General features: G+C 39.3%; 1 protein-coding gene across 3 annotated transcripts in view; it reads left to right on the top strand.

The window, feature by feature from the left end:
* The window catches only part of MDN1 (midasin AAA ATPase 1), a 141,982-nt gene that overhangs the window by 8,805 nt on the left and 109,011 nt on the right, over positions 1-24,166 (top strand). For all 3 annotated transcript variants that reach the window (XM_084890422.1, XM_084890421.1, XM_084890420.1), the window contains exons 2-12: positions 1,031-1,257; positions 5,207-5,431; positions 5,798-5,905; positions 5,985-6,177; positions 9,742-9,984; positions 10,533-10,664; positions 13,341-13,444; positions 15,570-15,684; positions 19,772-19,965; positions 20,613-20,694; positions 23,926-24,021. In XM_084890422.1, coding sequence (XP_084746548.1) covers positions 1,031-1,257; positions 5,207-5,431; positions 5,798-5,905; positions 5,985-6,177; positions 9,742-9,984; positions 10,533-10,664; positions 13,341-13,444; positions 15,570-15,684; positions 19,772-19,965; positions 20,613-20,694; positions 23,926-24,021 — 1,719 coding nt within the window. The remainder of the gene's footprint in view (positions 1-1,030; positions 1,258-5,206; positions 5,432-5,797; positions 5,906-5,984; positions 6,178-9,741; positions 9,985-10,532; positions 10,665-13,340; positions 13,445-15,569; positions 15,685-19,771; positions 19,966-20,612; positions 20,695-23,925; positions 24,022-24,166) is intronic.

Genomic DNA, 24,166 nt, shown 5'->3' with positions numbered 1-24,166 from the left:
CATGTTTTTGTGAGCCTCTTGGCCTTCCTTCTGTCTTCTTTTGAAAAGATTCTATTTAGGTCCATTGCCCGGTAGGCTGGATTTAGATATCAAAAACCCACTTCCCCACATGATAGGTACAAGACAACTCAAACAAGTCACGTAGTGAGAGGGCAGCTGCTGTCGGCCAAGTCTCTTGTCTGTTACCTGGGTCCTGATTTGATCTGGGCATGGGAAGTTAAGCAGCCATACCCACTGTGTTTTGTTGTTTTTTAAATTTTATTTTAAAGAGAAATATTGTGTGAGAGGGAAACTTTGATTGGTTGCCTCCCACACATACCTGACCGGAAATCAAATTCTCAACCTGGGTAAGTGTCCTAACCAGGAATCAAACCCACCACCTTTTGGTGTACAGGATGAGGCTCTAATCAACTGAGCCACACCGGCCAGTGTGTTATGTAAGATAAACTGACTTTTGAAGTCTGGAAATTGATTATTTTAATTCCAAGCTAGAACTCTTGGCTCTTCTATGGCAGTGCAAACAAATCTATATATATAAATTCCTAATATGCAAATAGGCTGAACAGTGGAACAATCAAACAGCAGGTCGCTATGATGTGTGGGGAAGGGGGAACATGGAACATGGAACATGGCAGGCATCGGCCATGGGATGGTGGAGCAGGTGGGCAGAGGTGCCAGACCAGGGCAGGGGGCAGGTCACTGTCATCAGGGCAAGTCTCTGGTGGTTACTGAAAATTCTTTGCTCCCGCATGCTGTGGTTCCATTCAGTGCTCACACCCGCTGCCAGCGCTGGCCCCATTCGCTCTGCGCCTTCAGTGGATAGGCGTGAACAGGGCTGGCATCAGCTGCAGCAGAGAGGGGACTGGGGGTTGCGGCGGGTGGGGGCATGTGGGGGCATGGAGAATGAGCTGAGACTCGTCCCTGTGCCCATTACAACCTTGAGGCCCACAGTTCCTTTCAATGTGCATGAATTTGTGCACTGGGCCCCTAGTATTGTATATATAGATCTTTTGTATGGCTTTTCTCTTAGGTATGGACACCTCAAGATCGCCAATGTATCCTAAATACCTTAGCACAGTTACTTCTGGATAAAGACTATACTATTCTGATCGGTCGCCAATTCCGCCCCATCCTTTTGGATTTGCTGGAAAGGAATGCTGAAGACATTAAAGCTGGAGGCCAAGTCAACCATGATCTACACGAACGACTCTGTGTGTCAATGAGCAAGCTCATCGGTAGCCATCCTGATGTCCTCCCGTAAGTAACAGTATTATTCTTCATGTTTCTCTTTGCGGAGGTAGAACCTGCTCTCTCCTGAGAAGTAAGGAGGAGTCTGAGCTGAGAATGGAAAAGGAAAAATACAGGAAAGAAAGATAAGTGGTACTGTATTGTAAAAATAATCACGGAGACTCTTTTTATCCAGCTCAATTCAGTAACCATTTATTAGGTTTCTCTTAAGTCTTGGTCATCAAGACAGAAAAATGGCCAAGCTATGTCTCTTACTTCAAGGATTATATCATCTGGCAAGACATGCATATAAGGCATACTTAAATAAGTTTTAGCTGCAGCTCTTAAAGCATCCACTTCAAATGTATGAGCTTTGTGGCTTGCTAGAGGAGCTGAGGGTATGAATTAGAGGTCTAGTATCCGTTTTCGCTTTCTATAAAATCTGTCCAAATCAGTATGGTGAGAAGTTGTGTTAGAATTGTATTCTAATGTATTTCTCTTTTAACCTGCTCCATTTCCAATCTGGGCTAGTTCACCACTCATTAGAAAACATGGTAATTCCCCCACTCCCAGGACTTACCATTTTAATGCTGAATTTATTGCATAACATAATAAAGCGTGGAACTTCTGGGCTTAAACAAGCCTCCTGTCTCAGCTTCTGAAGTATCTGGGATTATAGGCATATTCCAAACACATGGCTTTCTCTTCCTCTCTTTTTAATCTTCACCTGAGAATATTTTTTCCATTGATTTTTACAGAGAGTGGAAGGGAAGGGGGATAGAAAGAGAAATTTCTATATGATAGAGACACATTGATTGGTTGTCTCCTGCATATGCCCTGACCAGAGCTGGGGATGAACCTGCAACCAAGGAACAGGCCCTTGATTGTGATTGAACCCAATACCCTTAGGTCTTCGGGCCAATGCTCTAACCACTGAGCAAAATCGGCCAGGGCGCTCTTTTAAATTGATAATAAAATATAATTTGTGTGGAATAGCCAAAAGAGGCAGGAAAATGACTTTCAATGTTTTTTTAATTGAGAAGGTAAAGAACTTTTACCCTAAACGTGAATAATGTTATTTGTACTAATAGGAGCATCTCTTATATCCATCTCTTATGTATTAGTTTTCATCAACACAGTAAGTACATTTGGCTTTCTTGAAAGTATGATCTCTAGTTTGGTCCTCAAATGAGGGAATAAGAAATGAAGGCTGGGGGGGTGGGGCATAATTTTTATGAGCTTTTTTCTAAAAGGGAAGGGGAAAATAGGCCTAGTTGTATTAAACTAGAAAATATTCAGCAAAGGAAAGAATAGCATCATATGTGGTAATCAAGAACATGTGGTGTGGTTTGATTTAGGATTGGGATTATGGCCTTACTTGGTAATAATCTAGGTGTTCTTGACTTTGTACTATTTCACAAGGTGTGCTAGTCAGTTCTGTAGGATTGGCATGTAGGTAATTTGAATCCCAACTTCTCTTTAAGGCTTTATGGTAGAGTGCTTCCAGAATCATTAAAATGATATATTATCTACATCTGGTCTTCCATTAGCTTCACATTTTATGTTCTTATTAAATGAATGTGAAGTACATACCTACTTTTTAAATTTACAATTTGCCAGGGCAGTATATTTTATTTATGCTCCTACATTGTTCCAAAATGATATAATGCAGCTTATAAAGGTACAGGTACCTGTGATAGAGTGACTTAAAACCAAGGCCCCCCCCCCCCCCTAAAAAAAAGAAGCTGTGCATAATGTGCAGTGAACTAAAGGTAGTAATGTGGAATGAGATTTTGATTTTTAGTTTTAAGAAATGCAGATGATTAGTTTAACATGTGCCTCAGATTTACATAGAGGAAACATGCCTAATGTTTTAGGAATATACCTAACATATTTAGATAGGATACAGTTATTTATTCAGTAGATTCATATAGAAGGTCCTCTCTTTTAAGCGCTAGACCATATCATGGGGGTAAGAAAATCACATATAATGGGTTCCTATACTTGAAAACTATTGAATACAATATGTTAAAAAAGGTGTGAGCCAAATAGATAATGGGAGCAAGCAAATCATTAAAGTAACAGAAATGAGTGTGTTATCCTCTTGGAAATTAGATAAGGGTTTATATTGTGGCAGATCGTGGAAGAAGAATGAAAAAACAAAGAAATGTGATGGGGATGGAAATCTAGAGACTGGGACAGGAAGAATCCAGTCAAGCTAGGGTCCCCAAGCCATTCATTTCTGGGTTCACACTTCTTTCGGAGGCCTCGCTGTTAGTTTATTTAGAGTTTTCATGAGGTACCATGGTAGTCTTAAGATGTTTTTATGTGGGTTTTTTTGTTTGTTTGTTTGTTTGTTGTTATTTTTTTTGTTAATCCTCACCCGAGGATATTTTTCCCATTGATTTTTAGAGAGTGAAAGGGAGGGATAGAGACAGAGACAAACATCGATGTGAGAGAGACAAATTAATTTGTTGGACTCCTTGGGTTCAAGTCCAAGTTCATTTATGATACTAGTATCTACCTCACGGGACTCAAAAACAGTGTCTGACATATTGTGGGTGCTCAATAAACAAAATTTTCTTTAAAAAAATATATATTGATATTTTACAGAGAGGAAGGGAGGGAGATAGAGAGCTAGAAACGTCGATGAGAGAGAAACATCGACCAGCTGCCTTTTGCACACCCCCTACCGGGGATGTGCCCGCAACCAACGTACATGCCCCTGACCGGAATTGAACCTGGACCTTTCAATCCGCAGACCGACGCTCTACCACTGAGCCAAACCGGTTTTGGCTAAAAAAGTATATTTTTATTGATTTCAGAGAAGAAGGGAGAGAGAGAGATAGAAACATCAATGATGAGAATCATTGATTGGCTGCCTCCTATATACCCACTACTGGGGATCGAGCCCGCAACCCTGGCAGGTGTCCTTGACTAGAATCGAACCTGGGACCCTTCAGTCTGCAGGCTGATGCTCTATCCACTGAGCAAAACCAGCTAGAGGCAACCCTGCTTCCTTTTGATTATTATTTGCATGGAATTAAAAAAAAAATTATTGCCTCACAGGTGTCGCTCAGTGGGTTGTGCATTGTTTCGTGCACCAAGCAGCCATCAGTTTGATTCCCAGTCAGAGAGAGAAACATTGATTAGTTGCCTACTGCACGTGCCCTGACTGCAAATTAAACCCACACCAGGGTATGTGCCCTGACTAGGAATGGAATCCTCCATCTTTTGGTGTACAGGGCAGGAAGATGGTTCAACTGAGTGAGCCACAGCAGTCAGGGCCAGAATTATTATTTTTTATTTCTTTACTTTCAGTGTGCTCTTGAGTCCAGAATGAGTTTCTTATAGATTGTGTGTAGTTTGAGCTTTCTTTAAAAAAATCCATTCAACGGATCTATGTCTTTTGATTGAAGTTTAAACCATTTACATTTAAAGTAATACTGATAGAGAAGGACTTCCTCTTGCTATTTTGTTAATTTCTTTTGTATGTCTTGAAGCTTTTGTCATTCTTTTATGATGTGACTGCCTTTTGTTTCATGAGAATCTTCTCTTCATCTTTAATAAGCAACCAAGGTTCCGTTGACTCTTTCTTTTATGCACCTCTCATTGTTTCTGTAAGTGGCTGTCTTCCTTACTAGATAGCAAGTTCCTCAAGGAAACTATCTCTTTGGTTTTGTACATCCAGGATTTAACAGTGCCTGGCTTAATGTTTGTTGAAAACAAGTGCATTTTCAGTAGTAAATACTTGCAAAATAAAAACCTCTGGTGTTTGTATTCTCTTAGTCAGGTATCTCATGCCATGATCCTGGTTCCTGAACTTGAACACATATAATCTTAGGACTAGGGAGCTTTATCTCTGTCTCTGTTTGTTCTCAGTCCCTGGTGAGTTCTTGTTATGTTCTGCTATCCTGTCTCAAAGTGAAGATGTATACATTGAATTCCTCACCAATAAATAAAAATTCTCTTTCTGAAGGTTTGCCCTGAGGTATTTCAAGGACACTTCTCCAGTCTTTCAAAGACTCTTCCTAGAGAGTTCAGATGCTAATCCAGTCCGCTATGGGCGCAGGCGAATGAAGCTCCGGGACCTAATGGAAGCAGCCTACAAGTTTTTACAGCAGGAGCAGTCTGTGTTCCGGGAGCTGTGGGACTGGAGTGTGTGTGTTCCTCTCCTCAGAAGCCATGACACCTTGGTCCGCTGGTGCGTAGCTGTTGGATTTTTCCTGTGCTCTAGAATGGGGATGTTGGGGAGAGTATAGCATTGTGTGCGTAAGGAGGGAAAAGAAACCATTTGATATGTTACCTTTGTGCTGGTGACTTTTGAGTTCTTACTTTCTTTCCTTACTTGTGTGTCACACCAGAGGAAAAAGAGATGATTTGAGTGGAGTTTTGCCTGTTCCATGTTCTGTCAAGTGAATTCATTATTCCTGATTTATGTTTTCTACTGTTAAATGTGTTATTTTAATTCTACAAGATTTCCTTTTCTAGCATTCAGTTGGCTATCGAATTTTCTTTATTCTTTAGAATCACCTGCAGGTCCTGAATTGTATACTTTGATTTTCTCCAGGTACACAGCCCACTGTCTTGCTGTGGTAACTTGCATGAATGAGGAGCACAAGCTATCATTCCTTAAGAAGATTTTTAATAGTGAGGAACTCATCCATTTCAGGTTGAGGTAAGTAGGAACATTTCTGGAGACCTTGATGTGGTTTACTCTGGATTAAGGTTATTGATGAGATCCTCATTTCACTCAGGTTACTAGAAGAGGCCCAGCTGCAGGACTTGGAGAAGGCCTTGGTTTTGGCCAATCCAGAAGCTTCCCTGTGGCGTAAGGAGAAGGAACTGCAGTACTCACAGGGCCATATTGTTTCAGCTGACCTCTCCTCCAGGGTGACTGCTGTCTGTGGTGTGGTGCTGCCTGGGCAGCCACCAACCCCTGGAGAGCAGGTATGTTGGCATCAGTAGGATGTGTGCCCCTTCCCCTCCTGAGCACCAATAATAGGCCAAATCGAGTTTGCCAATTTGTTATTCCATTTACAAACGATAAAGAGACATTTACTCAGGCCCTCCTCCCTATTTAATGGTAAATTAGAAACTATAACAATGCTTGTGTGGCACTCTTAACTTTAGCAAAGCTCTTCTATATATCCTCTCATTTATTTACTATGACAACTGTGAAGTTGGGTGACACAAGTCATAATACAATATTTATGTAAAACAAAGACAGACTGAATTGCCCAGAGATCCCTGGGTTGCACATTGGCTGACACAGGGTTAGGCCCGGGTCTAAATCCCAGCCACCTGTTTCTGTCAGAATTTTCTCTTTGTTATGGAGGATGCTGGTATCTATAGAGAACTTCCCCCTGCCATATGAAATGGCCTTTCTAAGAAGTGTGGTTCTAGACCACATTTTGGAAAGACTTAACAGTTTATAATCTGATTCTATAATCTGGAATCACTGGGAGCTGTTCTGTTTTCTGTTTCCCAAACCAACAGTCTTTTTTGTTTGTTTGTTTGTTTGTTAATATTCACAATGGATATTTTTCCATTGATTTTTAAAGAGAGTAGAAGGGAGAGGGAGAGACAGATAAACATCCATGTGAGAGAGATATTAGGTCTAGTAATAATTAATGTCGTTTTCTAATACTTTTTTTAAATCGAATTTATTTAAACAATACAACAAAATTTAATCAACAATATAGTTGCCGTTGTTTTCTACTACTTGTGCCCAACGCTCAGGAAGCATTTTAATCCCTCTGTTGTAAAATTCTTGTGATTTTGATGCAAAAAATTCGGTCAATGCATTTTTGAGGCATTCTTCATTATTAAATTTTTTTCCAAGAAGAAAGTTTTGCAAAGAATGAAACAAATGGTAATCGGAAGGGGCAATATCAGGAGAATATGCAGGTTGAGGGAGAACTTCCCATTCCAACTGGCGCAGTTTTTCAGCAGTGATTCTTGCAGTATGTGGTCGTGCGTTATCGTGGTGAAGAATTACGCCCTTCCGATTAATCAGCGCGGGTTCTTTTTCTCTTAAAGCTTGGGCTAACCTTTCCAATTGGGCACTATACACTGCACTTGTAATGGTTTGGTTAGATGGTAAAAGTTCATAATGAAGAATTCCTTTAAAATTCCACCAAACACACAACATCACTTTTTTCACATGCAAGTCAGGTTTTGGCATGGGCTGCGGAGCCTCATTTTTGTCCAACCATTGAGGCCGCCTTTTCAAATTAACATACAGCACCCATTCTTCATCTCCGGTAACAATTTGCTCTAAAAACGGCAAACGGTTTTGACGAGAGAGGAGCGAACTGCAAATTGTGAGTCTTTGATTACGGTTGTTGTCGGTCAACTCATGAGGAACCCATTTTCCAAACTTTTGGACTTTGCCAAGTGCACGCAATTGATTGGAAATTGTTTTTTGTGAACAATTTAAAGTTGTCGCAAGCTCTTGTTGGGTAATTTGAGGATTTTGCACCAAAAGAGCTTGAAGAGCTTCTTGATCAAAATTGGACACACGGCCTCAACCACTCTTGTCATCTACCGAAAAATTTCTCTTGCAAAATTTCTCAAACCAACGCTGGCATTTTCTGGCGCTAACTGCATCTTGACCAAGAGCACTACAGATGTTTTTTGCAGCCTCACTTGCCTTTCTTCCTAATTGGAACTCGTAAAGCATGCAGTGCCGAATATGCTCTTCATCCGCCATCTTCTTAGCCCTAGTTTTGCAACAAAAACCAAACCAAACACAAACTTTTTCAAGCAAAACTTGTTAATTGCACTTCACACGTTCTGTAGATACCACGTGTTTGAAGGTTATGTCAATACAAGTCAACGCCAAGCAAGATTTTAAACGTTTGAAAACGACATTAATTATTACTAGACCCGATACATCAATTGGTTGCCTCCTGCATGCACTCCCACCAGGGCCAAGGGCAACCAAGATATGTGCCCTTGACCAGAATCAAACCTAGGACCCTTCAGTCTGCAGGTCAACACTCTATCCACTGAACCAAACTGGCTGGGCCTCCCTAGTAGTCTTGAATAAGTTGTTACTTGGGTCAGACCTACCCAGTTTTCTTCTTGGAAGAAGTCCTGGGTTGTTCCTTGAACCATCGGTTTTGTCACTTTGTAGTGCAATTAAAAAACAAAAAAGAAGTAATACAGTATACATGTAAAAAGCACACATGTTAAGTGTACATTTCAATGATTATTCATGAACTGGATATATCTGTGTAACCACTTCCAAACACCTGTGTTTCCCTCTAGTCACTAAAACCCATCCCTCTTAACCATTCTCCTTACATAGATTATGTTTGGAGAATTAGAATTTTAATATAGGAAGGATTCTGGTTGGAGTGGGCTTGATGTTGGGTAGCAATGGCAGGGCACTGGGGGCAGAGTGCTATGGCCTAACCCATCTGCTAAACTGCTGTAGTAATAGCCCTTCAGGAAGTTGCAAATAACTTTCAGCCCTGAATCTTATTTTATCCTCACATATCTTTAAGGGACTAGCCATGTTAGAGAATTATTATTCCTTAAAAGATAATAATCGTCCCACTTTTCCAAGAGATCATTTTTCCTCTATTATGTCAGGTGTTGTTACTTAAAGAAATTTTGTAATGGTGGTAAAATACACATAATATTTACCATCTTAAACTTTTTTTTAGTGTGCATGTCAACAGTGTTAAGTATATTCACATTGTTGTGCAAATTTCAGAACATCTTCATTTTGCAAAGCTGAAATTCTGTACCCATTAAACATTTGGCACATTATTTTATTATTTTTAACTTTTTTGTTATGGAAAACGTTAAACACATTCTAAAGTAGAAACAATGGTGTAATGAACCTCCATTTACCTACCCATTACTCTTCAATAATTATAAACTTGTGATTAAATAAATATTTATTGATTCTTTTTACAGAGAGGAAGGGAGAGGGAGAGAGTTAGAAACATCAGTGAGGGAGAAGCATAGATCAGCTGCCTCCTGCACACCCCCCACTGGTGGTGTGCCTGCAACCAAGGTACATGCCCTTAATCAGAAACAAACCTGGGACCCTTGTGCCCGCAGGCCAGTGCTCTATCCACTGAGCCAAACCGGTTAGGGCTTATATTTCATTGTTATTTCTGCACTTTTTCTGTATACCAAATTATTTTGAAAGCAGCTCCCAGATGCTACATCATGTCATATCTAAATATTTTAGAGTATATCGTTTGTGTGTCAGCTTTTTTGGCTTCTGAAATTTTGGGAAACTTCTGAAATTTGTTATTGAATTTTTTACTTTCTCCCCCAAAGGCAGGAGTTGAGGAGGAAGAAAGAAAAGAAAAAAAAGTCAGATCTTTACTTTGGATAATATATCTATTCTTGTGCTTCTGGTATTACTAATATATTGGCAGAGGTTTATATAAAGATCAGAGGAAGCATTGTAGAAATTTAATTAACCTGTGCCTTTTGGAGAAAGGACTCATTTTTAACATGCTTTTTGTTTCTCACTTGCCTCCTTAGGCAAGTAACAGGAGTTCTTCTCATGAACAAGAGCTGGCCTTTAAGTCTTATGTACTGGTTGAGTCAGTCTGCAAAAATCTTCAGACCCTGGCTATGGCAGTGGCTTCTCAGAATGCTGTGTTGTTGGAAGGACCAATAGGATGCGGCAAAACTTCCTTAGTTGAACATTTAGCTTCAATGACAGGTAGAAGGAAACCCCCTGAGCTTCTCAAAGTTCAGCTTGGAGATCAGACCGACAGTAAGGTAATTAAAAAGTCGCAGTTTTGGGGGAATTCACATGCTTATAACTGTTTGCACTAAAATATTGTTTTTGCTAAGAGACTATGATAATAGTTACTGGTCTTTCAGAACTGATGGGATCAAGCTCTAAAAACCTCAAATACTTGCTTATATTACTCCTATAGGCCTGATGCATGGGTTTGTGCACTGGTGGGGTCCCTGGGCCTGGCCTGAGGAATTGGGCCAAAACTGCTGTCTGACTCCCCCTAAGGGGTCGCAGATTGCAAGAGGGCAATTCTCAGATGACTCATCCCAGAATTGGGCTTCCTCCTGTCTGGTTCTGGATGCATCACCCTAGGACCGCAGCTGCCAAGCCATTGCAACTCTGCAGCTCCTGCATTGAGCATCTGGTGGTCAGTGTGCGTCACAGTACTGGTTGGACAGTCCTTTATGCTTTTTAATATATATATCTGATCACACACTACATATATATTTAGAAGTTTAATGGAATTAAAAGATATAGCAGTGATACCTCAGATGTATGATTTGAGTAATTTATTATCTTTCTACAGATGCTGCTGGGAATGTACCGCTGCACAGATGTCCCAGGAGAGTTTGTGTGGCAGCCTGGCACCCTGACACAGGCAGCCACAAAGGGACACTGGATTCTACTGGAGGATATTGACTATGCCCCCTTAGACGTGGTATGTGGCTTTGCTAATTCCTTGCCTTTACAGAGCATTTGTTAGTGATTCTAGGGGATAATTTAAACATAGGCGTTTGATTAAAGAAATGTAAGAAGGTCATTCATTGTTACCTACTTAATCTGGTTTGAGGTCTTGGTTTACTTGACTAGTTTCTTATTTGATAAAAAAAATTGCTAAAATTCATATTATACTGTTTCCTTTAGTAGTAGAATGTGACCAGTTTCACAGAAGTTTTTTTCCTCCTTTAGTCAAGTATGTGTTCAGCCTTTCCATGAATCAGCCCAGTGGGAAACATCTTACCTCTGTTACAGATACACTGAGAACTTTGAGAGTCTGCTTCCCAGTTATGGCATCTGCAGAGCTGTGGGCTGAGTATAGATGCTGTATTGAGAGTGTGCTTGTCTTTGATCTGTTGAGGAGAAGATATAGGATATACTACTATATTATTGTTTTTAAAAAGATCACTTTTCTATGTGTATAAAATATAGCTGTAAAGGCAGTCCATGTTTTCTCTGTAGTCTATAAACTATGACGAAAACAAATTACAGAATAAACATGAAAATAGATGAAACAATATGAAATAACAAGATATGAAAATAACAAGATGGGGTTGGGGGGAGAGAAGGACGGAGAGGAGGAGGGTAGGGGAATAGGGGGAGGGAGATATGAAGGAAAAAGAGTGTCTGTAAATTCATGTGTATTATGATGACTTTAGTGTCTACTGAGGTAAAGATGTAATGGTATTATTGGTCGAGGCAGAGCCTCAGTTTGATCATCACATTTTAAAGTCTTAATACTCAGTTTTATAGGGCTGGAACTCATTTTTCTTAATTAGCCAAGGTTGATTCCTTCCAATGAGACTTAAAAATAAAACTGAATTATAAGCTACCAGGTAGGTTTAAAAGCATTTGTTGATACTTTTTTCCCTTTCTAGTGCTCTTTCCTGGGCAATTTTTTTCAGATATCAGGGTACCTGAAAATCATTAGAATGGTGGATGGTGGAATTAGAGCCCAAGAAGGTAGATTAATCTGAGTGATATTCCATCCATGTCATGATATAGCCTAGGGATCTATCACTATCTTATTGCTAAGTATATTCTTTGATGACAAAGCCCAGATTCAAGGCCAAACTGATGATTTGTCTTCATCTTTTGGCAGTGTCTGATAAACATAGAAAATTCTTGTACTTTGAGTTGCATTTTGTGCAGACCATTCCCCTTCTGTTAATTTGTTTTCAGAAGGTGTGTTGTTCAGTTGATTTTACTTAAACATAATTATCATCATAGTGAAGGTGTGTTTATTTAAAACCATACTTGATTCCTTGATTATTTTGTTGTTTTCAGAATTTCTCAGCTAATATTTTAAGGCAGCTTTTACAGATCTCCTTTAGGGTTTATTTTTGTTATCGTTGTTTTTTTTAGTTTCAAGTTTTGGCATTATCTTGGAGTTGCCCCTATGCTGTTTTGAGCTTTCCTTTCAGCTCCTGGCCATGTATAAAACAATGAAAATTATGTCTGATAATTTAGAACCCTCTTTCTTGGCTCTTTGTTTTTTCTTTTAAACTTCCCCTATAAACTCACATCCCCAGATCCATATATGCAGTCCTCACTTTTCTTGAAAAATCTCTACTTGGATGTTCCTTAGCTAGCTCAAATTCAAGTTGTCCAATATGTCTGCTCATTCTCAAAACAGCTTTTCTGCCACACAATTACCAAACGAGAAGTTGGACGTCTCCCTCTTTTAGTCTCTCCCTTAGTCTTACATTTCTCAGACTTTCTATTCTAGTCTCACCTATCCCACTGCCTTAGCCCAGGGCTCTTTCCTTTTTTCCTTTCTTTCTTACCTAACTGCTGTCCTTTTTCACCTCTTTCGCTCTGCTCCAGGCTAGCTCTTTAGTTTATCTTCCATAATGTTGCACAGTTGGTTATCTAAAATAAAAAAATGTAATTTCCCTCTCTGCCTCCAGACTAAAATCCTTTAAATACCTTCCATGAAAAAACTCAACTTCCTTAGCTCAACACAGGAGTCCCTTTTTCATCTGTCTTTAAGCCTTGTATTTTTCCACTACTTCGTATGGAATGATATAGTAGTATATCCTATATATACATATACTGTAATCCAAGTATATGTCCATGGAAAATACATTCTGCCCTAACCATAACAACTCCTTTCATGCCATACCTAGGCATATACATTTTTATCCATTTGAATATTTTGCCTGGAGTGTATGTGCCATTTCACTCCCATCAAACCTGGCTAATACCTACCTGCTTATATTTTCAGACTTGGTGAATGTCATCACCTCTGGGATGGCTTCACTTCTGATTTACAGCCACTCTTCGTACATCACTTTGTACATCTCTGGGTTCACACTGGTCATGTGTGGTGCTTTGCATAGCTATCTCCCATTAGCTGCTAGCCGGTGAAGCTTCAGTCGTGTCTGAATTTTGAGGGTCTTGCTTCTGGTCCATAGAGGCACTCAGGGAATGTTGAAAGAATAACTTGTTCTTCTGGAGTGGGGAGGCTCAGCCTTTCCCACTTGCCTTTTGATCTTCGTTCACACTATGAGAGCTGGGGTTTTAAGAATGTGTTTATTATTTGGAGAAGGTTGGCATTTTTGTTTTTTTGTTACTTTTGTTTTAATAGCTTTTTCACTGGGTTTTTGTGATTTAGGTTTCCGTGTTGATCCCTCTCTTGGAGAATGGAGAGCTCTTGATTCCTGGCCGAGGTGACTGTCTAAAAGTGGCTCCTGGATTTCAGTTCTTTGCAACCAGGAGGTATGTCACATTAACCTTTCAGTTTCCATTGTGGAGCCTCTTCCTCAAAAGTCTGTAAAGTAGAGCTACGCCCAAAAGTTCTGGAATAGCCTTCTCTGGGCTGACTTTAAGTAGGGTTAGTTGGAACTGCCAACCTTCTCATTCCTGACTACTTTTATATTTTATTGATTTAGAGAGAGAGGATGGGGAGAGAGATAAACATCGATGTGAGAGAGAAACAGATTCATTACCTCCCGCACATTCCCCAACCAGGGATCAAACCTGCAACCTTGGTATGTGCCCTGACCGTTAATCAACCTTGCAGCCTTCTTGTTGTCCTGGACAGTGCTCCAGCCAACTGAGCCCCTGGCCAGGCTTCATTCCTTATGACTTTTACTTTTTGTTAATCCTTACTGAAGGATATTTTTTCCATTGATTTTTTTAGAGAGCAGAAGGGAGGAAAGAAGGAGGGGAGAGAGAGAGAGTGAGAGAGACACAGAGAGAGAGACAGACACATACATCCATTGGGTGCTTCCTGCATGTGCCCTGACTAGAGTTGGGGATTGATACTGTAATCCAAGTATATGTCCATGACTGGGAACTGAATCTGCAACTCTTTGGGACCAGGGCTGGCGCTCTAACCATTACTCCATGGTGGCCAGAGCCCTTATAACTTTTAATGGTGATAATTAATTTAGATCATAAGGGTGTATGTTTTTTCTACTTAAAAATAAGTAGCCAGTTTAAAACAAAACAAAACTGTCTTCATGTTTTCAAAAATTATCAGGGGCAAGATTATTGTCAGATAGCCCTGGGTTTGAGTTCTGAAGGTGGTACTTTGTATCCGTTAATAATACCTACTTTACAGTTTAGTGTAAGTTGTAAAGATTAAGTGAAATAACTTGCATTAAAAACCTTTCACAGCCCTAGCTGGTTTTGCTCAGGGGGGCTGGACTGCAGACTGAAGGGTCCCAGGTTTGATTCCAGTCAAGGGCACATGCCCCTGTTGCTGGCTCAATCCCCAGTGGAGGGCGTGCAGGAGGCAGCCAGTCAGTGATTCTCTAACATTGATGTTTCTGTCTTTCTCTCCCTTTCCCTTCCTCTTTGACATTAACACAAAATATATTTAAACATAAAAAAAACAACAAAAAAACAACTTTTCACATAGTAAGTGCCCAACTAATGGCTAGCCATAATGATGGTGATAAAGACATACAGATTTTAAGCAGTTATAAAACTTAACTGAATATAAGCATCAGCATAGGAATAAAAACCAAAGCAAAGTTTGTATGTGTTCCTTCTACAGTGTATAACAACACAAAGGCAGTGGCTTATTTCCTGGTGCTGGTCTATACCTGTACAGGTCTTAAAATTCCCAAGAGTGAAACTAATGTCACATTATACTTAGTGATTATATTAGTGTTTATTATATCTCAGTGGAATATTCACTCCCAGATGAAATGTGGCACTAACCTAACAGTTCTCAAGAAACACCTTGTTAGGTCCTGCTGATTTTAATAGACCCTGATTTTATTTATGGGGATAGTAAAGTTCTCTCCTACTAGGTACATTTCTCAGAAAGTACTGGAACATCACCTGTTGGCTCTGTCATTTATAGTCGTAGTTGATCGAGCCAGGGGCATTATTCTCCTTCTCTTCCTTATGTGTTAGGAATAAAGAAGGGCCTGATCCCCCAAGACAATTATAAGGATTAAATCAAATGGCTTTGGTGTATGTGGTTTGCCCAAAGTACATGCTTCATGAATATTCCTCCGGACATTTTTAATGATTTTGGATATGTAGCTTTTGGTAATAAGCTGTAAATCTTTCTCTTTCCTGAAGTTATGTCTTAAGGAAGAGAAATGTGTTGTTGAGATTAAATCACCTAATAGAATATTTTCAGTGACTTGAAAATAACTTGGTTAAAGCTCTGTTACTCCCCTGAAGGAAAGGAGTCATATTTGGGTCTGTTGACAGCCTTTCATTTGTTATCTGCCCCAGAAGTCCAACATAGCTCCAAAAGGGATGTGAGTTTTATTCGTATGTGAGATAATGTCTAGCTAGGCATAACCAGGGTTGTAATTAAAGATTAAAATTGGGACTTTTGTATTACTTTCTTTTGTTTTTTTTCAATTTTGAAATACAGACTTTTGACCTGTGGAGGGAACTGGTATCGACCACTAAGTAGTCATGCTACTCTGCTAGACAAACATTGGACCAAAATTCATCTGGATAACATGGATAAGACAGAATTGAATGAGGTATGTGGTTATTAGAAATTATTGATGCTTTTCTTATTTGCCTTTTATTATTAAAAGTTCCAGACTTACATGTAAATAGAGGAAATAATATAATGAATCCCCAAAATACTTATCCTAATTTGCTGACAGGTAATGTGCTAACATTTTTGTGTATAAATTCATCTATTGATAATATTTTTTATTTGGTAATATATTTGAAAGCTTCGTTTATTGTAGGGCTCTGTCATAATGCAGCACTTTCTTTTGCAATTGTGGACATTTAAGATGTTTAATTTTGAGACTTAAATTCCTTCCAGTCTATTCTATAAAGGAGAGAACTAAAGTTCATACTTAGGTGTGACTTATTGGGGATTAAGAGGATGAGAACATTTGACAGCTACTCTTTTCTTAGTTTTGGTGTATGTACTTTAAATTCAAGCCAAAGCTTATCTTTTTGTTTTTGTCATGCAGTGAGTCCCTCTGCTCATAGGAAGCACAACAGGAGCATTCACCTCTTCACTTCCATCATATATATCATATTTAGACAGTTGACTTTGAGAAGCTCACTTGTCATTTCTAGGCTTTTGGAGTTACTAATAAATCCCAATAACACTCTCCTGAATAAGTGACTAGTGTGCATTACTTAGGAAATGAAATAATCTCTTCAAGGAACTATATTTCTGTTGCTGCCAACCACAGTGGTCTTATGCTCAGAAAGATTTTTTTTTTTTTTTTTTTACTTCTTGCTGAAATAAATTATACTTTTAAAAATGAGCTATTTATGTAGTGCTATTCTCATACCTGGTGCATGTCAGAACTTAACTCCACCAGTTTCTCAAATGTCTTCTCCCCCTATACCTTGCATGGGTCCAGATGTCTTAGGTGCTGGTGCCGTAGATGGCCTGTTTTCTCTGCACAGCCACTGCTGACCTCTGCCAGGTGCATCTTATGCCCCATGAAACTTTTTCTGCATCTCCCAAGCAGGGCTGACCTTCATGTTATAAGCTTGATTTGCTTGTATATCTGCTGCTTATGCCAGATGGAATTACTTAAGGGTGGGCTCCATTCCTTATTTGTTTTCCTTTCCCTGGAACAGTGCCTGATATAAACTTGGTACTTAATAAATGCTCATCAAAGGAATGAATATCCAAGAATGCACATCATTTGATAATAGAGCCATATCATGTCAGATTAGTTTATTAAATATTATGTTTAAATTTTTTATTTGTGACTAGTGGCCAGGTGCACAAAATTCATGCATGGAAGAGGGTGGGTTTCCTGAGCCCAGCCTGCACCCTCTCTAATTGGGGACATCCCTCTGTCAATCTGGGACTGCTGGCTCCTAACTGCTTGCCTGCCTGCCTAATTGCCCCAACTGTCTCTACCTCCCTGCCTAATCGCTCCAATTGCTCTCCCCTGCCAGCCTGATTTCTCCTCCTACTGCCACTGCCTGCCTGATTACCCCTAACTGTCCTCCACTGCCAGTCTGATCTCACCCCCAACTGCTCTCCTCTGCAGGCCAATTTGGTTCTGATTGGACAGTTTCTATGCCAGTCAGTGTCAAAAGCTCTGCCTCCTTAGGCAGCCATTGGCTCCTCACAGTTGATCCAGATTTGGTTCTGATTGGTCAGTTTCTACACCAGTCAGTGTCTCTGGGCCTATCAACATGGCCTGATCAGAAAGGCGGGGCTGATCAGCAGCCCTGGTGGAGGCCTGGAGAGAAATGGAGGCCTGGCTGCTGCCCCGGCCTGAAAAGAAAGAGGGAGACAAGTTCTGATCAACAGCTGCCACAGAGGCTACGGATCAGACCTTGCTTCTCTCTTCAGGCTTCTCTCCAGGCCTAATTCGTAGCCCCCTCAGAGTCAGTGCTGGGTCACTACACCTGCAGCCACAGCAGTCAGTGCTGGGTCCTCATGGCAACCCAGCGCTAACTGCTGGACTGACTTCCAGTTGGTTGAGCTTCCGGTTGTGACAGACCCATGGTTTTTATATATTAGGATAACAACAGATATTTTTGGCTAAGGTAGACAATGACTGGTTGCTGAGTACAGACAAATCTTTAATTCAGAATTTTTCTCCAGATCGCTGAGATTTTACTAAAGTGTTAAACTTGACAAAAAAATTTTCCAAGTAAAAATAGCTTTTTTTCACCTTGATCATAAATGTACATAGTTATATAATGAAATTACTGATACATGTAGTAATGTCTGGATGAATCTCAAAAAAACTTGAGTAAGAGAACCTGCACTACACATGAATCCTGTATGATTCCATAAAAATGACATACTTAAAACCATGGAACCAGATTCATGATTCCCAGGGCAGGGGGTGGGGAAAGGGATTGATTACAAAAGGGGTGGAGGGAACTTTTTACTTTAAGGGTGAAATAGTTTATATTCTGTGGTGACCAAGGTCATAAACATATAACAAATTTTATAGGTGTTCCCTTTGTACACAAAATGTATACTCTATATTTGAAAGATCCACAAGTGTAACCCTTAAATTGCATTTGTTTATTTAATTATTCTCTTGTCCTTATTTAATTTTTAAACCAGCTGAAGTATGTTTTTAACTATATTTGTTATAAAATCCTCCGATAAAACTAGATATGAAGAAATAAAATCTGAGTTTTCTACCACTTGAGACGATTTAATATATATTCAAAATGTGGATATTTTATATACAAATTGGAATCACAATACCATTTTTTTCAAGCTTATTTAAGTATTTTGGATTACATTTTTTTCAAGCTTATTTAAGTATTTTGGATTAAGTATTTTGGATTACTAATATACACGGAATATTTCTCTTCTCTAATAGATTTGACTGATCAATTTTATATCATAAACCTTGGAATCAATATTATGTGCATCAAGTATTATATTGTAGAAAACCCTCAGTTATCAAAATTGAACAGGATAAGATCTTTTCAAACTTTATTGTTTGCTTTTTATTTATTTAAAAAATATATATTTTATTGATTTTTTTTACAGAGAGGAAGGGAGAAGGATAGAGGGATTAGATAGAAACATTGGATAAGAGAAACATCGATCAGTTGCCCCCTGCACACCCCTCACTGGGGATGTGCCCACAACCAAGGCACATGCCCCTGACTGGGATCGAACCTGGGATCCCTCAGTCAGCAGGCTGACACTTCATCTACTGAGCCAAACTGATTAGGCCAGTGGTCGGTAAACTCATTAGTCAGCAGAGCCAAATATCAACAGTACAAGGATTGAAATTTCTTTTGAGAGTCAAATTTTTTATTTACTTATTTTTTTTTTCTAAATATATTTTATTGATTTTTTACGGAGAGGAGGAGAAAGGGATAGAGAGCTAGAAACGTCGATGAGAGAGAAACATTGACCAGCTGCCTCTTGCACACCCCCCACCGGGGATGTGCCCGCAACCAATGTACATGCCCTTGACCAGAATCGAACCTGGGGCCTTTCAGTTCGCAGACCAACGCTGCTCTACCACTGAGCCAAACCGGTTTCGACGAGAGTCAAATTTTTAAAATTTAAACTTCTATCGCCTCTTCTTCAAAATAGACTCACCCAGGCCATGTATTTTGTGGAAGAGCCAGACTCAAAGGGCGAAAGAGCCATTGTTTGTTTTTTAAATATCAGCTGCTTTTGATCAGTACTTAACATTAGCTCCTTTTACTGTGGTTTGCTTTTAAAAGGTCTTTTCTTTCTAATTGACTGCTTCTAATTTGCTTTTGGCTGAGAAATGACACAGTGAATCTGACTTGAATTGTATTTACAGTAAGTAAATAGTACTTGCAAGATTCTTTAGTGAGTAAATTCCTGGGAGTTGGGTGTATAAGTTGCTCTAGAGATCTTTTTCCTATCTGGCTTCTAGTCCCTAAGCTCTGTTATAGATGGTGAGATTGCCGGACAACTGAGTTCAGGGTAGAAAACAAATTAGAGTCTTTGAGAGGGAAGGGACTGTGAGTAAGGAGAAAATTCTATACTTTGGTAAAGATGAAAATTTCATAGAGCTATTTATTTTTTGGTTGACTAGTGTCAGGAACAGTTTATATATGCTTTTAAAAATTACTGTGTCTACTGCTAAATTTTCTTTGCTTTTTTTCTCTCTCTGTCAGGTTCTTCAGAACAGATACCCTAGCCTATTGGCAGTAACTGACCACCTGCTTGACATTTACATCCAGCTTACTGGAGAGAAACACCACTCTCGGGATGATAGTTCTGTTGGATGTGAACAGGTACCTAAGGAAGTTTCAGAAGCCAGAACAGAAAACAAAAGACTAAGCCTTGAAGGAAGAGAATTGTCTCTCAGGTACTGGACTAAATACCTTTTTGATTTGATATTTTAAAAACTGCTTTACTCAAAAGTTCTTAGCAGTTAGAACTAAATGCTTACAAGAGGTCAGGTTTGAAATTAGACTTCTGGGCTGTTTCATGGTGTCAGGTCCCTCTTTCAGGTCTATAGTTACTCGTTAGGATGACTTATGTTGTTTTCACTTTGAAAAATAACTTTTAAAGCCAGTGTTGGGAATAGTTACTGATAATTCTTTTCACTGGATATCCTTTTGTGATACCTGTGGTCTTAAATAACACTCTTGTAGTTTGCCATATATACTGAGGTATGTGCCTTTTCTCTCTATTCTCCATGGTTGACTTGCCCTTTGAGAAGTGAGAATTAGAAATGGGCAACTCCTGCAGTTTCCTCTGAGAGTTGCTCCCCTTCTCCTGCTGCTTGTGTGGATGGATGGGGGAGAAAGGAGCGATAGGTCACTTTCTGGTAGGGTTAGGGGCTGGGAACACTCACTTATTCCTTCCTCTGACACTTTATCTTCACATTGTCTGAAGAAAGGAGGTAGCTGTTTGATATCAGGTGTCTCCAGACATAAGGACCAAATAAACTGATGCCTTTGATGTTTTGAGCCTATGGTTTTCTATTTCTTGATTTATTTTTTTTTAAAGGGATCTACTGAACTGGTGTAATAGGATTGCTCATAGCTTTGATAGTCTGTCTTCATCAGCATCATTGAATATTTTTCAAGAGGTAAGATACAGTCTTCTTGTTTTCTCTGTGTTCTATCAAGCTGTTGATGTCCATTATGTCCATTGTTATTTTCTGTGTCTTGACTGCTATCAGAGTTTTTCTTTTGTGAGGTTATTGTTATCCTTAGCTAAACACTTGTTTAATATTTAATATTTACTCTTATGTGTCTTTTCTTAGTCTATATGTTAGATTTTTAGGGCTGTAGGCCTTTTTAATTTTAGTCCAGAGAAATTTATGTGGAGTTTGCAAAGTGAAACCTCATATACTGGGCTTGGGACAAAATGTGATGGGCAGAAGGAACACATTTCCTATAGAAGAGAGCCTTTTGAATTATAGCTCTCCCATATTTAATAAGAACACAGATTTGTTCCCTTCTGCTTAAGAATAAAAATGGTTCTATATTTTCTTAAGATGTTCAGTTTTGATTATAAAGTGCTTTGATTCTTGTCAGTTGGGACTGAGGAGAGAATAGTGATCCAATTTGGTTTGCAGTATCCCTTTGTGTTTGGTAAAGTTATTTTTGAGTAGAAAGAAACCTCATTTGGCATGTATATTTAAGCTCAGCCTAACCCTGACATGCCGTGTGCCAGTCCTTTAATCTCTTCTTCTCCAGCGAACTTTTTCCATTTTCCTACATTTTTTTATGTGTGTTATAGGTAACCGTATTTTGTACTTTTAAAATAAAAGTGTAACATTGGTAGGAATGCTTTTATCTTCTTTAATTCTATTTTAAGAGTTCATTGTGTGTTTGTATATAAAATCACTTTATTGAGTATAATTCACCTACCATAGAATTCACTTTTTATAAGGTGTACAATTTAGTGTTGTTTTTTTTTTTAAATTGAATTATGCAGTCATCACCACTATCTAATTTTAGAAGTCACCCCAAAAACAAACATTGTACCCATTGTCCATCATCTCCATTTTTCCTTCTCTATAACCCCTGACAACCACCTGTCTACCTTCTGTCTATAGACTTGCTGATTCTGAACTTTTCATATAAATGTGTGACCTTTTGTATTTGTTTTTTATTCAGCATATTCTCTCAGTTAATTCATATTGAATGTAGCATGAGTCAGTACTATGTACTGTTGGAAATGGGAAAATATATGAAGGCAAAATGATTACAATATATTCCCCTAGCCAGGGATTCCCCAGCACTAAGAAATTGGTTTATCTTCCAGGTCTTTTACTATGTCTATATGCTTAAGAATGCTTATTGTATCAGAGTCCTCCCTTTAAGGTTTCATATTGAAGACATCAGGACAGTTGTTTTGTAGAATGTTCCACCTCTGGCTTTATCTGGTTGCTTCTTTGTTATTCTGACATCACCTGGTATTCTGTAATTCAATCCAATTCTGATACTATGTGGATTAGTGTAGACCCCATAGGTTCAAGGGCTCAGTCTTCCACAAGATTGCCCCCACTTTAGATTCCAGCTGCAAGTGTCTGGGGCCAACCACACTGTGACCTACTAGCTATAAATTCAGGGTTCTCACAATCTCTCAGGTTCAGTAATGGACTCACAGAACATTGAAAACACAATTTAGTCCAGGTTACAATTTAAAATGAAAGGTACTAGCGGCCCAGTGCACGATCTGGGGCTGCTGGCATCTAACCACTAACCTGCCTGCCTGTCTGCCTGATCGCCTCTAACTGCCTCTGCCTGCCTGCCTGATTGCCCCTAACCACTTTGCCTGCCTGCCTGGTCGCTCCTAACCACCTCGGCCTTGGCCCCTGTCGCTGTGGCTTCGTCTGGAAGGTCATTCAGCTGCTCAGTCTAATTAGCATATTACGCTTTTATTATTATAGAAGATTGGCTATGTGATTGAGCTTAGTCTCTAGCTCTCCCCTCTACAGAGCTTGAGGCTAGAGATGAAAGTTTCAACCCTCCAATCAGACATTGGCCTTATTGGCCTGGCCAGCTTTACCCTTAAACTGTCTAAGGGCCCATCCTGAGAATAAACTCTGGTATGGTCCAGAGGGTCTGGTGACGAACAAAACACACTCCTTATTCCTGGTCATTCCAAGGGTTATTGAAGCTCTATGCCAGGAATTAGGGACAAAGACCAGATACAGTCTCTCTTATTTAAATGCTTGTGTGATGTTTATTGATACAATATACTTGGTGGGGCAGAACCAGATACAGTCAGTCCTCAATTTATGTCGTTGATAGGTTTTTGGAAATGCCAACTTAAAACAAAATGACAGATAATGAAACCAGTTTTATCATAGACTAAGAGTTAAGTTTCTAAAGCATATTCCTGATCACAAACTTTTAAATATCTCAAACACTTTTAATATTAAATATTGAAGTAAATATGAGCTATAAATACATTTAAGAAGATTATTATTTTCTAACCCACTTGTTCCAGTTCAGGGTCATGGGTGGCTTCTCTCAGCTGCTCTGGATGCAAGACAGGACCCAATGCTGGACAGGATATACTTCCTGATAGTGTGCATTCATACACACACACACACACTCGGGCTCAACTTACTAACATGCACATTTTGGGAATGTGGGAGAAAACCCACACGGACAGTGGCCCCAGCCGGAATTGATTATTTTTTCTCATCAGCATCATAATGAAATGATGTTGAACAAAATGATATTACTTGAGGATCTGTTATCTACACTCACGGTATCCTTTCCCTTGTCATTTTATCTGTCTACTCTCGTAAATATAAGTTTAACACAGTGCTTGAGGTATTAAAATTCAACTTTTTGGGGAGTAGAATCCATTTTTGGTTGTGATATGTACTTTTAATTTTTTATTACATCAGAAAATACATACCTGGTTGGCCTATCAGTAGTTGCTAAGGTTGAGTACTGAGTTAAAGTAAGGCAATGGATTCCTTTATTGCCTACCAGGAGTTTTCCTTTATAGCTAGAAAGTAATGTTTTGGTATTACTTGCACTGTCTGAGAATAAGTTTCCCTGTGGACCATCCCCCTGATGATGAACACTTACTGCTATCTTTACCTAATTCCTCCCCTTTCCCCCACACTAACTAACCAGTACAATCTTAGTAAAGGCTTCACATTTGTGTCCTGCCTCTATAATGGCAAGGTCCCTGTATCTAGCATTGGTATCTTATTTGGACTCTTCTTAGATTTGCAGAAATGTTCCTGCTGGATTTTATGTTCCTCTCTTGTAGCCAAGAGATTAACACTCTGTTGTTAATGTTTTATTTTAAACATCAGTGGCACTTACGTTAGTTATTTTAATAGGCTCTGGACTGTTTCACAGCAATGCTTTCCAAGCATACAAGCAAATTGAAAATGGCAGAAGTCATTGGAAGCAAATTGAACATTTCCAAGAAAAAGGTATGCTATTTTTACTTTCCTGTTGAAAGGAAGCTCGGGTATTTAGTTTACTTGTTGGTCTCTGGTCTTACCTGGAACAGCTTTTTCAATAACTGCCACCTCTATCAAAATTGCTAGTGTCTCTTCTGTCTCTTATGGCCATAAA

The sequence above is a fragment of the Pipistrellus hanaki genome (genome assembly GCF_964339955.1).
Source record: "Pipistrellus hanaki genome assembly, chromosome: 7".
Lineage (NCBI taxonomy): Eukaryota > Metazoa > Chordata > Mammalia > Chiroptera > Vespertilionidae > Pipistrellus > Pipistrellus hanaki.
The sequence above is the reverse complement of the archived record's forward strand: the minus strand, read 5'-3'. Positions and strand labels throughout refer to the sequence as shown.